Below are 13,558 nucleotides of genomic sequence, written 5' to 3'. Positions count from 1 at the left end.
GGGGGGCGTCCAGGGAAAGGAGGCCGAGGAGGGAGTGGGCCGGGAAAGGGGTGATGTGCTGGTTATCAGGTGGGACAAGGGGCTGTCATGCCTCAGTGTTTGGACCCACACAGGCCCGACTGGCCTTCCAGGCTCTTCAAGGCACTTGCTGTGTGACCTCTGGATGATGGCATCACCTCTCTGACCCCTAACTCTTTCATTTGTGAAATGGGCGACACACTCCCTGCCTCGGGGATGTAGGTGTAGGTGTAGATCACATACACAAAGCACTCACATCAGGTGTGATAACCAATGTCCCACATTTCCCCAAAGCCTGGCAAATGCAGGCACTCTGAATATATTTGATGATGTTGAGGGATATCATTATGCAGTACTGGCTCTGTCAGTCTGAATAAGGGACCCTCCTCACCCCTCCCTCACGGAGCCCACTCGGCTTACACCGCCTTCTCCTTCCCAGAGGCCCTCCATCTCAGCCAACCCAGTCAGCCAAACTGGAGGATTCCCCTCCCGACGTGGGGCTGGCCAGAGTTCCCTCGCTCGAGGGCTCCAGGGCTCCAGGGCTCCGTGCCAAGAGTCCAGACGCTGGAGTTGGCACGGGCCCCACTCCGGGGGAGAGCAGATGGTGTCTGCAAGTGCACTTGGCTCAGCCAAAGTTTCTGACAGACGACAGGCGGGGAGACCCACCGGAGGCTAGATGAGACGGACCTGGAGCGGGGTTGTTTTATCTGGAAGAGATAACTTGTCACTAGCTCCTTAACCAGGCTCTGGTTGTTTTTTCATACAGCTTATCACTACGAAACATAGTCTATATTTCTGTTGTTTGTAGTCTGAATCCTCCCCCCATCAGTATCAGCTTCAGGAAGGCTGGGATTTGATCTGATCGCTTTTGTTCACTGCTGTGCCTCAGGGCCTGGAACAGTGCCTGGCACAAAGTAGCCCTTCAATACATATTTGTAGGAAATGGGGGAGGGGGGCATGAATCCCCACCGGCCTCGGTTTTCCACCAAATCTTGGAGCACTTTCTACTATCGCTCGGCATATCCGATGACCCAGAAATTCCATTCCAACCAGATGTGAATATATGTCCACCACAAGGCAAATCTCCATCCGATGGATGGGTAAATAAGTTGTAGCATCTTCCTACCAAGAAAACTATACAGCAAAGAAAAGGAAAGATCTACAGCCACGTGCAACAGTGTGGGTGAGTTTCACCATCGCAATGCTGAGCACAAGACGGAAGACACAAAACAGTGTGTACGGTCTGATTTCATTTATATAAAATTCAAAACCAGGCAAAAGTAATCCATGTTGGTAGAAGTCCAGTTAGTCGTTACCCTCGGGGGCACTCTGAGGAAAGGTCATGTTCTTCTCTTGAGCTGACCTCTGATTATCAGGTGTGGTTAGTTTCTGGAATTTAATCCAGCTGTTCACTTATGATTTATGCACTTTTCTGGACATAGATTATACTTCAAAACAGTTTTTTTTTAAGTGAGTTGGATCTCTGCAGACTGACCTGGGTCACTTTCTAAGATGTATCACTGAGGGAAAAAAGCAAGATATAAAACACTACGTACCGTCGCTATGGAAAACAGTATGGCAGTTCCTCCAAGAATTAAAAATAGAATTACCATATAACCCAGCAGTTCTACTTCTGGGTAGGTACCCCGAAGAGCTGAAAGCAGGGTCTCAAAGAGACATCTGTAGAGCCATGTTCAGAGCAGTGTTATTCACCAGAGCCACGAGATGGAAGCAACCCCAGGGTCCATCGACAGATGACTGGATGAAGAAAATGGGGTACCTATTATCCAGCCTTAAAAAAAGAGGAAGAAAATTCCGGGGCGCCTGGCTGGCTCAGTCAGTAAAGCGTGCGACTCTTGATCTCAGGGTTGTGAGTTCAAGCCCCATGTTGGGTGTGGAGCCTACTTAAAAAAAATGATAAAATAAATAAAACAAAAAGGGAGAAAATTCGGACGTGAGTGACAAGATGGACTAACCGTGAGGACATTATAAAAGGACAGCTGCTCAACCATTCCACCTCTGTGAGGCACCCAGATAGTCGTTATTAATAGAGACAGAAAGCAGAGAGGTGGGGCGCCTGGGTGGCTCAGTCGTTAAGCGTCTGCCTTCGGCTCAGGTCATGATCCCAGGGTCCTGGGATCGAGCCCTGCATCCGGCTCCCTGCTGTGTTCCCTCTCTTGCTGTCTCTCTCTCTCTGTCAAAATAAATAAATAAAATCTTGAAAAAAAAAAAAAAGAAAGAAAGAAAGCAGAGTGGTGGTTGCCAGGGCCTGGAAAGATTGGGGGACAGGGGTGTTGTTGGTTTTTGTTTATAGTTCGTTTGTTTGTTTATTTAATATATTTTTAAGTAAGCCCAATGTGGGGCTCCAAGTCATGATGCTGAGATCCAGAGTCGCAAGCTCCACTGACTGAGACAGCCAGGCACCCCTGTTTGTTTTTAGTTTTTTTTTAGTTTTTTAGTTTTTTTGGCTTTTTTAAGTATAGTTGGCACACAGTGTTACGTTAGTTTCAGGTATAAACATAGTGACCCAACTTCACTATGCCTTATGCTATGCTGACCACAGGTGTAGCTACCATCTGTCACCCCACGGCGCCATGACAATATCATTGACCATACGCCCTATTCTGCATGTTCCATCCCCGATTCATTCATTCCACAACTGAAAGCCTCCTTCTCTCACTTCCCTTCACGCAGCTCGCCCATCCCCCAAGCCCCTTCCCTCTGGCAACCATCAGAAAGCATCATCTTGGGACGTTTTTATTTTTATTACTTATTTATTGATTTATTTTAGAAAGTGGGGGGAGAGAGACCAGGGGTGGGGGGGTGGGAGGGGCAGAGGGAGAGGGAGAGAGAAAATCTTAAGCAGGCTCCACGCCTAATGTGGAGCCCAGTGCAGGGCTCCATCTCATGACCCTGAGATCATGACCTGAGTTGAAACCAAGAGTTGGATGCTTAACTGACTGAGCCATCCGGGTACCCCAGGGACGTTGTTCCTTCGTGGGCACAGAGATTCAATTTTGCAAGATGAAAAGAGTTGTAGAGATTGGTTACACATTTATGTGAATGGACTTAATGCCACAGATCTGTACACCTAAAAATGGCTAAAATGGTTAACTTTTATGTTATGTATCTTTTACCACAGTTCGTTTAAAATTTAAAAATAAAAAGTAAAAAATAACTAAATATTCAGTTTGCAGGGCGCCTGGGTGGCTCAGTCATTAAGCGTCTGCCCTCGGCTGGGGTCATGATCCCAGGTGGGATCGAGCCCCGCATCGGGCTCCCTGCTCTGCGGGAAGCCTGCTTCTCCCTCTCCCACTCCCCCTGCTTGTGTTCCCTCTCTCGCGGTGTCTCTCTCTCTCAAAGAAATAAGTAAAATCTTTTAAAAAAATTAAATAATAGCAAACATTTATCACACCTAAATCTAGGTACCGTCCTAGATTTATTACATATTTGTATTAGTTATCTATTGCCCCATAACAAATCATTCCCCAAAACCTAGTGGCTTAAAACAAACATTTATCATCTGACATAGTTTCTGCTGGTCAGGGATCTGGCAGTGGCTTAGCTGGGTGTTTTTTTTTTTTTTTTAAGATTTTATTTATTTATTTGACAGAGAGAGAGAGAGTGAGCACAAGCAGGGGAAGCGGCAGACAGAGAGGGAGAAGCAGAATCCCTGCTGAGCAGGGAGCCCGATGCGGGACCCAATCCCAGGACCCTGGGATCATGACCTGAGCTGAAGGCAGATGCTTAACGACTGAGCCACCCAGGCGCCCCAAGCTGGGTGGCTCTAACTCCAGGTGTCCCATGCCGGCCAGGGCCGCAGTCATCTGAAGATCTGACTGGTGTTGGAAGATCTGCTTCCAACACGGATTGCTGGCATTGTGGGCAGGAGGCTCCAGTTTGTCCCCATCCGGGTCTCTCCATTGGCTGCTTCTCTGCTGTCACAACCTGGTGGCTGACCTCCCTCCCAGGGAGCCACCCAAGAGAAAGAGCACGGAGGAAGCTTCAGTGCCTTTTATGACCTAGTCTTGGAAGTCGCAGAGCAACACCTGTGCCATACTGTATTGGCCAGAAGCAAGTTTTAAGTGCAGCCCATAATCCAGGGGGAAAGGAATTAGCTTCCACGTATCGAAAGAAGGCATATCAGGGCGCCTGGCTGGCTCAGTCAGAAGAGCATGAGAGTCTTGCCCCACATTGGGTGTAGATATTACTTAAAGAAATAAAAACTAAAATAATAATAATAATAAAAGAAAAGAAAGAAAAAAGAAGAAAGCAAGCATATCAAAGAATCTGTGGACAGGGGCGCTGGCTGGCTCAGTCAGAAGTGCATGTCACTCTTGATCTCCAGGTCATGAGTTTGAGCCCCACATTTGGACATTGCGCTTTCTTAAAAAAAGAAAAAAGAAAAAATCTGTAGGCATAGTTTAAAACAGCTTCATACATTAAGTCATCCAGTCCTGACGATAGTCTAACAAGTTGGGTCCCATCATTCATCCTCACGTTACAGAAAAGAAAACCATGGTACAGAGAGGCTATAGGTCACACAGAAGGGGCGGAGCCGAGACTTAAATCCAGGTAGTTGACCTGGGAACCATTTTCGTAATCACTAAAATCAACCAGTAGGGAGAAAACCAATTAAAGAGAAGATATTTAAGAAGGAGCACTGGGGAGCCTGGGTGGCAAGTTGGTTAAGCCTCCGACTCTTGGGTCCGACTCATGACTCGGGTCATGACCTCAGGGTCCTCCAATAGAGCCCTGCCTCTGGTTCCTTGCTCAGCGTGGAGTAGCCTTGGGATTCTCTCTCTCCCTCTGCCCCTCCCCCCACCCATGCTGTCTCTCTCTAAAATAAATAAATCTTTACAACGAAATGAAGGAGCACTGACAGGACTTGACTGGTTGGATGTGGGAAGTGATGGAGTCTTGGATCACACCCAGGCACAACCTCCATATTCCTTTGAATACTGAAAGACATGCATTCGAGGAAGGAAGTACAGCAGAGATGTTAAGAACAGGTTTAGGGGCACCTGGGTGGCTCAGTCAGTTAAGCGTCTGCCTTTGGCTCAGGTCATGATCCCAAGATTCTGGGATCAAGTCCCTCGTCGGGCTCCTTGCTCAGCGGGGAGCCTGCTTCTCCCTCTCCCTCGCCCTCCGGCTCCCCCTGCTTGTGAGCTCTCTCTCTGAGAAATGAATAAATAAAATCTTAAAAAAAAAAAAGTACATAAGGTTTAGTGACAGAGTTAGATAGAAATATAGTCAATTTGGCTTAAGGCAAATGATGTTGCCCTAATTTCATCTTTTTTTTTTTTTAACGATTTTACTTATTTGACAGAGACACAGGGAGAGAGGGAACACAAGCAGGGGGAGTGGGAGAGGGAGAAGCAGGCCTCCCGCGGAGCAGGGAGCCCGATGTGGCGCTCGATCCCAGGACCCCTGGATCATGATCTGAGCAGAAGGCAGATGCAGAAGGCAGACTGAGCCACCCAGGCCCCCTTATTTCTTCATCTTAAATAAAGCTGATAATATTAACTACCCTGTGGGATGTCTGAGGATTAAACAAAATCATGCGTGTAAAACGTTCAGTTTACAGGGTCTGGCACAGAAAAAACACTCGCTAAATGGTAGCTTTCAAATATATCTCTTAGTGAAATTATTTTATTGAATTATTTTATTTACGTAAATACCATCCTATTAAAATGTTGCCCCCTCCCTGTAATTTTGAAGATTTTATTTCTTCGTTTGACAGAGAGAGAAAGAGAAAATGAGTGGGGGAGGAGGGGCAGAGGCAGAGGGAGAAGCAGGCTCCCCGCTGAGCAGGGAGCCCCATGCGGGGCTGGATCCCAGGACCCGGGGATCATGACCTGAGGCCAAGGCGGACGCTTAGCTGACTGAGCCCCCCAGCCACTCTCCCTCCCTGTAATTTTGAGGTGGTGACTCTAACTTGTGTAGTCCCATTTTGCTAAAAAGTAGGAAAATGAGTTTCCTTTGGACTCGTGGTCTGGGCTGGAGGAATTCGGACTAGGGTTCAAGTGGATTTAGAGGGTGGAGAAGCCACACTGCTCAGGAAATCAGAATGTGTCAGCGCCTCTGACTCAGTCACTCTACTTGCACCCATTACACGGATGAGTTAACTGAGACCTGGAGTCGTGCAGGGTCACATGACAAGTTACTGGCAGAGTCCAGCCTTCAAGAACCAGATTTTCCGCAGATAAAGAGGGGCCTCAGTTCCTCATTTCTCAACCCCTTCCCCACGCTCCCCCTCCTTGCTCAGAATCAGTACTAATAGTGAACTGGGCCGTGTTCCGGAGAAGGAAGTGACATTTATCATTACTCGAGGAGCCACGGGAAACTCTAAAAAAGGAAGGAAAACCCCCTCCCAAACCTGAGTCTCTCTGAAGGAGGAAGGATTTTTTTTTTTTTTCATGGTAAGAAATGGGGATGCACGCAATGACCACAGGGAGCCTCCCCCTTGGTCCCGGCTCAAATCTCTGATTTGTGGTCCCGGCTGGGAGAGAGTTTCGGGAGGCTTACAGCGTCGAGGGCTTCCATTACTTAGGAAGGAAGGTATCCCGCAGAAGTAGTTGGCGAGCAAGCTTCTTCAGCCACACTCAAGATGGCAGCCGCCGGACCACGCCCCAAATGGCGGAACCACGAGTCGTGTTTGGAGACGCTTTTCCCAAAATGGAGAGAGAGGGGAGAGAAAACGTCCATCACATCTTAGCCCCGCCCCCCCGACTGCTAGGGCCAATTAGCGGCCCGCAGGGCGGGTGCCAGACTAGGGGAGGAGGCTGCTGTTGCCCCAGCAACAAGCAGGGATCCCGAAGGCGGGCACAGCCTCGGAGGTATCGGCGCCTCAGGTCTCTCGCTGCCAGGAAGATCCTGGGAGAGGCGCGAGCCAAGCCTAGGAAGTCGGCGTCCGCTGAGAGAGGGAAAGGTCAGGCCCATGAACTGCAATCCCTGCTACCTCTTCCCCCCACCTAACCGTTAGGTGCTCTGAGGTAGGAATAACGCATGCGCGGGCTTAGAGGCGGGGCTAAGGCAGCCCAGCACTTAAGACGCATGCGCTTCTTGGCAGTCGGTGGTCGGACACGAAGAGGCGGAGCTTTATGCATGTGGGCGGGGCCACAGGCCCTTGGGGCGGGGTTTTCCGCCGCGCTGAGCAAAAGGAAGAAGTTGTTTTAGAGGCGGGTAGTTAGGCGCCAACTCCCAGACTTCAGCCCACCGCCCTCACTTTTCCGGGGCTCTCCTGGGGAGGCGGTCAGCATCGTGGTTAAGACTGCAACCTCAGTAGTTTGACGAAACTAGCTGGGAATGCTAGTACTACCCCTTAACTTGGTAGGCCTCAGTTTCCCCATCTGTCAAGTTGGAGATAATAGTACACTGACGTGTGATTACATTTTTCCCTCAGGGCCATGGCTGAGGTGCACGTGATCGGGCAGATCATGGGGGCCACCGGTTTCTCAGAAAGTAGCCTCTTCTGCAAGTGGGGCGTCCACACAGGTATTCCTGGGCCTGGTTCACTTCCCCACCCATACCCCCAGCCCAGAATTTCTACCCTCCTTCCTTCATCCCCCTGGCCTAATCCCTGATCCTCATCTTCCATTGGCTCCTGGGACTCCTAGCCATGACCATACTCTGACAATGTGAAACGCACATTGTTCTTCCCATCCCATCTCTCTGGGGGCTCTGACTCCCCATCTCTGGACACACGGCCCCCAACGATGCGGGGATAGACACCCCCACACACACACACACACACTCCCAATCCTCAAAACACTAGCCAGCCTAACCCCACTGGACTTAGGTGTGCCCTGGGTCCCTCCCCCATCTTCATTCTTTGCTTTATTGAGTTCTGACTGTAAAATGGGTTTCCATCCCAGATTTACAGAGGAGAGGCCACCCTCCTGTATTCATAATTCTCTGTGAGAATGTAGGGACCCCTTCCGATCAGTCATCCATGTTCATGCACACAGGCCCAGGAGAGACTGCGGGGCCCCCAGTTTTCATGCCTCCCCATCAGAGGCAGCAGAGCATCCAGTGGAACGGGTAGGGCCCTAGGCCGCCAGATCTGGGCTCAAACACTAACTCCCTCCCCTAGTGATTGGTGCCCTTTGGACTTGACCTCTGTTTCCATGCCTAAAAATGAAGCCAACAGCAGCCAAGCAGCAGCAGAGTATTGAGGTTAAGAGCAGAGTGCCTGAGTTTGAAACCGCATATTAGCTATGTGGCCTTGGGCACTTGTCTTTGCCTTGATTTGCCTGTCTGTACAATGGGAATAATAACAGTGCTCATTTCATGGGCTTGGCTCGAGGACCAAATGAATAGCAACAGCACTGAGGAGAGGGCCTGGCCCAGTAAGTGTTTGCCTGGCTTGTGGAAGAACTGGATGGGGTTCTGTTGGGAAAGCCTTGGGTGTGCTGCCCCACGTAGAGTAAACGCTCACAAAATGGCTCTTGCCATCGTCATCTCTGGAGGTCCTGGGTCCTTTGCGATTTCACCGGTAGGTAGGATGGTGGCTGAGATTCCCGGGGAAAGGGGAGGGGGTCCTGTAGCTGAGCAGATAAGAGGCAGGCTCTGGAGTCAGACTTAGTTTCTTCCTCATCTGTAAAGTGGGAATATTTATCTTTCAGAGGGGCGTTGGGAAATCTTGTATGTGAAGAGCCTGACTCCAGGCCTGGTACTTTCCTCACCTGGTCCAGAAGGGAGCGATAGCCGACATGATTTTTATTATTTCAGGGGGCCCTTGGTGGGGGGGACAGTTAGTCCAGCAGAGAACTCAGGGGCAGCCAGATCAAGGGCTTGGGCCCTGCAGTCAGAGAAAGCACAGTTTGAGTCCAACGTCACCGTGGGACAGTGGTCAGCCATGTTCTTGCTGTGCCCAGCATGGACAACCGTGTGAAGTAAGTGTTCCTGGAATAAATGGCCAAGTAACTTTCCTTCTTAGAGTGTTTCTTTTTTTTTTTAAACTTTTTTTTTTAAAGATTTTATTTATTTATTTGACAGAGAGAGAAAGAGAGAGCACAAGCAAGGGGAGTGGCAGGCAGAGGCAGAGGGAAAAGCAGGCTCCCCGCAGAGCAGGGGGAGCCTGATGTGGGACTCGATCCCAGGACCCTGGGATCATGACCTGAGCTGAAGGCAGTCGCTTAACCAACTGAGCCACCCAGGTGCCCTCAGAGTGTTCCTTTACCTGTAAAATGGGGATTATATTAGCACCCACCTCCTAGGAGCACTTATTTGTCCAGCAAACATTTATTGAGCACCTTCTGTGTAAGAAGATCAGAGTTTTGAGGTCCTGGGACCCAGCAGTGTGCAAGAGGGGTGCTCTCCTGGGGCTCCCAAGTAGAGGAGACAGAAATTTTAAAAAGCGGATAAGAAAATGAGGTCAGGGAAGAAATGAGAGGAGATGACGTGCCAGGGACTAGCATTCGGATAGGAGGGTGAGGGAGCACCCCTCTGTGAGAGGTGGCACACTTGAGCTGATCCCCGAAGGATGAGAAAAAACCAGGCACGGGCACATCCAGGAGCAGAGCTTTCCGGGCAGAGGCCAAAGCCAGTGCAAAGGCCCTGAGGAGGGGAACAGAAATCGGGCCAGCAAGGCTAGAGGGTGGTGAGGGATGGGGAGAATGGTGGGAGGTGAGTTCAGGACAGGCGCACAGGTCAGGCCATGCAGGGCCTTGTGGGCTCCCGAGGGGAGACTAAAGTGGGGGTGGGAGGGATTAAAAATCCCAGAGGGCAGATTAAATGAATTCATGGATAAAGCGCTTAGCACAGCGTCTGACTTTCTTTCGCTATTATTATCAGCCCCGGGAGGATTGCTATTACTACGCACTTTTCACCATGTGCTGGAGCTCTTGAAGGACACCCTCGGCCCCGTCTTAGTCCTTGGACGAGGCCTCTAACGTGGGCTGAGAAGAGTAATAAAATGCTATCCAGCGCTTACCTAGCACTCACTGTGCCCCAGACGCTGTTCTAAGGGCTTTCTGTGTATTGGCTCATTTAATCTTTTCACAAAACCATGAGGGATGCGTCCTTATGCACCCATTTTACAGAAGGGGAGACCAAGGCAGAGACCGGTAACTCGCCTGAGGTTGCACAGGCAGGGTGAAGTAGTACCAGGATTTGAACCGAGACATTTGGCTCTTGAGTCCACACTTTGTTGTTGTTGTTGTTGTTTAAAGATTTTATTTATTTGACAGAGAGAGACACAGCGAGAGAGGGAGCACAAGCAGGGGGAGTGGTAGAGGGAGAAGCAGGCTTCCGGCCGAGGAGGGAGCCCGATGCGGGGCTCAGTCCCAGGACCCCGGGATCATGACCTGAGCTGAAGGCAGACGCCTAACGACTGAGCCACCCAGGCGCCCCTTGAGTCCACACTTTATAACCCCTGACCCCCCCTGCCAGGGAGAGACAGGGTCCTCCAACCCCAGTGTCCTCCCCTTCCTGATGTCTGCTTCCCGTCCCTCCCTGCAGGGGCGGCATGGAAGCTCCTGTCGGGCGTGCGGGAGGGCCAAACACAGGTGGACACCCCCCAAGTAGGGGACATGGCCTACTGGTCCCACCCCATCGACCTGCACTTCGCCACCAAAGGCCTCCAAGGTAGGTTCCCTGCATGAGCCCCGGGCCAGGCTGAGGGGAGGGGGGCTAGCAGCACTTGGAACACCAAGTCCCACCCCTGTTCCCTGGGCCCTTTGGGTCCCTTTCCTGGCCAGACCTGGCCCTGGAGAGGCTGAGCTGGCGTCTCTGCTGGCTGGCTCTGGAGTGTGTAGGATGAGGCCAGAGGCCAGGGCTGCAGGGGGCGAGGGGAAGGTGGGGACCAGGGAGAGAAGGGAGGTGGCTTTCAAAGAGACAAACAGGAGTCTTCCATCAGGAGGAAGCTGGGAGTGGGTTATGAGGGAGAGAGGCAGGCTGGCTGCCTTTCTGTTCTGCAGGCTCGGCTCGGCTGCTCACAGGGGAAACGAGTATGCGGGGGAGGAAGGGTATCAGAAAACCTTTTCTCGTGGAAAATTTAGATCACTGGAGAGGAGTGGATTCTAGGAAATAGCCTAGGTAAACATGCCATGTATTTCAACAATACAAATAATATTTACTGAGTGTCTGCCCTGTGCCCCACCTGTGTTGGGTGATGCCCTGGAAATGTTGGTGATTGAGACAGCAACCCCCCCCCCAGCCCTGTCCTCACGGGGTTCACCATCCCCTTGGGAGAGACAGAGCTGTCCCCAGACAGGGCAGCTCAGAGTGGGCAGGTCTGGGATGGGGGGGGATCCTAAAGGGTAGGGGAGCCCAGAGGAGATGCCTGACTGCCAGGGAGTTCAGGGAGAGCTTCCTGGAGGAGGGGATGTTTGAGCTTTGCCATGAAGGGCTAGTAGGAACTCATAAGCCTGAGGGATGGAAGCGGGTTCTAGGCAGAGAGCTGTGTGTGAAAGGCCCAAAAGGGAAAGTGAGCCAGGGGCATTTGGAGGATTGAGGGTGAATAAGAGGAGGGCCAGGGGTGAGGTGGCAGGGGACAGGGGACGGGCCATGGAGCTGAGGCCATCTCCTGAAGGCACTGGGGAGTCACAACATGAGACTCACAAGTGAGATTTCAATTTTAAAAGATCCTTCTGGCGGCTGTCCTTCAGCTCTGCAGACCCCACGTCCTCCAGTGTGGGCCCCAACCTTGCCTCCTCTTTCCTCACCCCCCATTCTGCCCATCAGGAAATCCCTTTAGCTCTACCTTTCAAATGTATCCTAAATCCCCCCACTTCTCTCCCCGGGCACCCTGGTCTGCCCACCCTCACCTCTCACTTGGACAATTACAGCAACCTCATCCCTGTGCTCCCACCCTGCCCCCAGAGTCGGTCCCTCTGTGAACACCCAAGTTGGGTCACATTCCTTCCCCACGCAGAACCCTCCACGGTCCCCATCTTACTCAGGGTAAAAGCCAAAGCCTCATCGTGGATCGTGGAATCTGGCCTGTCCCCTCCTCTCCCTCCCCCTCTCTCAGTCTGCTCCAGCCACACTGGCCCCACCCCGCAGCTCCCACCTCAGGGCCTTCGCACCGGCTGCTCCCTCTCCTGGGCGTTCTTCCCTAGATGTCCGTCTACATGGCCCACACCCTTCCCTCCTTTAAGCATTCGCCCACATGTCACCTTCTCAGTGAAGCTTCCCTTGCTCACCCACTTTCTAAAACTGCATCCCCACCCCCACCATACCCAGCTTTATTTTTCTCCAGAGCCGTGATCACCATCTGACATACCCTATAATTTGCTTATTTACTACATTCGTTGTCTAGGATGTCAGGAATTTTTGTCTGCTCCGTTCACCACTGTGTCCCCACTTCTAGAATAGGGCCTAGCACAGAGGGGCACAGAAAGGAGGGTGAAATGGGGCCAGATCTCCAAGGGCTTTGCCTACCAGGTTGAGGAGCTGAACCATGTTCTAAGGAGCGTGAGAAACCTAAGGAAGCGGGAGAAAGATGCTTCCAGCTGCCAGGTGGACGGTGCATTGGCGGGGCAAGAAGGAAGGCCCTGAGCCCAGGGCGCACAGAGTGGGCCACTGTGAGGGAAGAGGGGAGGTGTCCGGGACTAGGCCCAAAGCATTCACCTCGGGACTGCGCTGCCCTGATCTGGGGACACAGAAGAAGAGGCCGTAGAAAGGGATGTCAGCTGAGGCCAGGTCCAGAGGGCCTGGAATGTCGAGGTTGGACTTCTCCTGAGGGCACTGGGGAGCCCTGAAAGGGTTTTCAGCAGGGGAGGACCACAGATTCAGAAAGCTCCTTTGTGAATGGGCGGCCAGAGAGAAGGCCCGGGCGGGGGCAGACACCCAGCGGGGACCTGTGGAGATGGAGGAGGTGGGGATCCAGGACAGGGAGACCGAGCTACTCCATCTCTCCGAAATTTCCTTCCTCCTTCCCTCCCCATCCTGCAGGCTGGCCCCGGCTCCACCTCCAGGTGTGGTCCCAGGACGGCTTCGGCCGCTGTCAGCTTGCGGGCTACGGCTTTTGCCACGTGCCCAGCAGTCCCGGCAGCCACCAGCTGCACTGCCCCACATGGCGGCCCCTGGGCCCCTGGCGGGAGCAGCTGGCCCGCGCCTTCGTGGGTGGCGGCCCCCAGCTGCTGCACGGGGACGCCGTGTACAGCGGAGCGGACCGCTATCGCCTGCGCACGGTGGCCGGCGGCCTCGTGCACCTGGAGCTGGGGCTACTGCTGCGCCACTTCGACCGCTACGGCGTCCAGTGCTGACCGCGCCCCCGAGGGCAGGCCCCTGTCCCCAGCCCTGCGCGCCTGTCCAGGACCCGCATGGCCCAGGGCTCAGAAGCGGGGGCTCTGGACGCTGTCGGGTCTGACCCCAGCCAGCGACCACCGTGGCTTCTGTCCCGGCGAGCACCTCCAGCCCGGTGGCTGCCCCCTCAGGTCCAGTTGGCCCATCTGTAAAACGGGGGCAGTAAGCGTGTGGGGCGGCAGGGTGCTGGGTGAGAAGAGGCTGCTGGGCCCACGGAAGTGCTCAATAAAGGAGAGCAATTCTTATAGGTGCGGGTGCCTTCCTGACTTCCTTCTTCGGTCAGATG

At 52.5% G+C, this 13,558-nt stretch overlaps 1 protein-coding gene across 2 annotated transcripts; it reads left to right on the top strand.

The window, feature by feature from the left end:
- Positions 1-6,742: 6,742 nt before the first annotated feature.
- Positions 6,743-13,517, top strand: B9D2 (B9 domain containing 2). 2 transcript variants are annotated; one of them, XM_032390514.1, is made up of 4 exons: positions 6,743-6,949; positions 7,424-7,515; positions 10,483-10,608; positions 12,919-13,517. In XM_032390514.1, the coding sequence occupies exons 2-4, from the start codon at positions 7,428-7,430 to the stop codon at positions 13,230-13,232; spliced, it is 528 nt and encodes a 175-aa protein (XP_032246405.1). In that variant the 5' UTR covers positions 6,743-6,949; positions 7,424-7,427; the 3' UTR covers positions 13,233-13,517. The 2 variants fall into 2 exon arrangements, with proteins under 2 accessions (XP_032246405.1, XP_032246406.1); XM_032390515.1 differs by having other exon boundaries at positions 6,743-7,013.
- Positions 13,518-13,558: the final 41 nt, after the last annotated feature.

The sequence above is a fragment of the Phoca vitulina genome, unplaced genomic scaffold (assembly GCF_004348235.1).
Source record: "Phoca vitulina isolate PV1807 unplaced genomic scaffold, GSC_HSeal_1.0 scaffold58, whole genome shotgun sequence".
NCBI classification, from domain to species: domain Eukaryota; kingdom Metazoa; phylum Chordata; class Mammalia; order Carnivora; family Phocidae; genus Phoca; species Phoca vitulina.
The sequence above is the reverse complement of the archived record's forward strand: the minus strand, read 5'-3'. Positions and strand labels throughout refer to the sequence as shown.

What these genes read in the sequence shown, in the direction of transcription:
- B9D2 (XM_032390514.1), top strand. Translation starts at nt 7,428, where the DNA reads ATGGCTGAGGTGCACGTGATCGGGCAGATCATGGGGGCCACCGGTTTC. An exon ending in CAAGTGGGGCGTCCACACAG is followed by an intron (nt 7,516 to 10,482) that starts GTATTCCTGGGC and finishes CCCTCCCTGCAG; the next exon opens with GGGCGGCATGGAAGCTCCTG. An exon ending in CGCCACCAAAGGCCTCCAAG is followed by an intron (nt 10,609 to 12,918) that starts GTAGGTTCCCTG and finishes CCCATCCTGCAG; the next exon opens with GCTGGCCCCGGCTCCACCTC.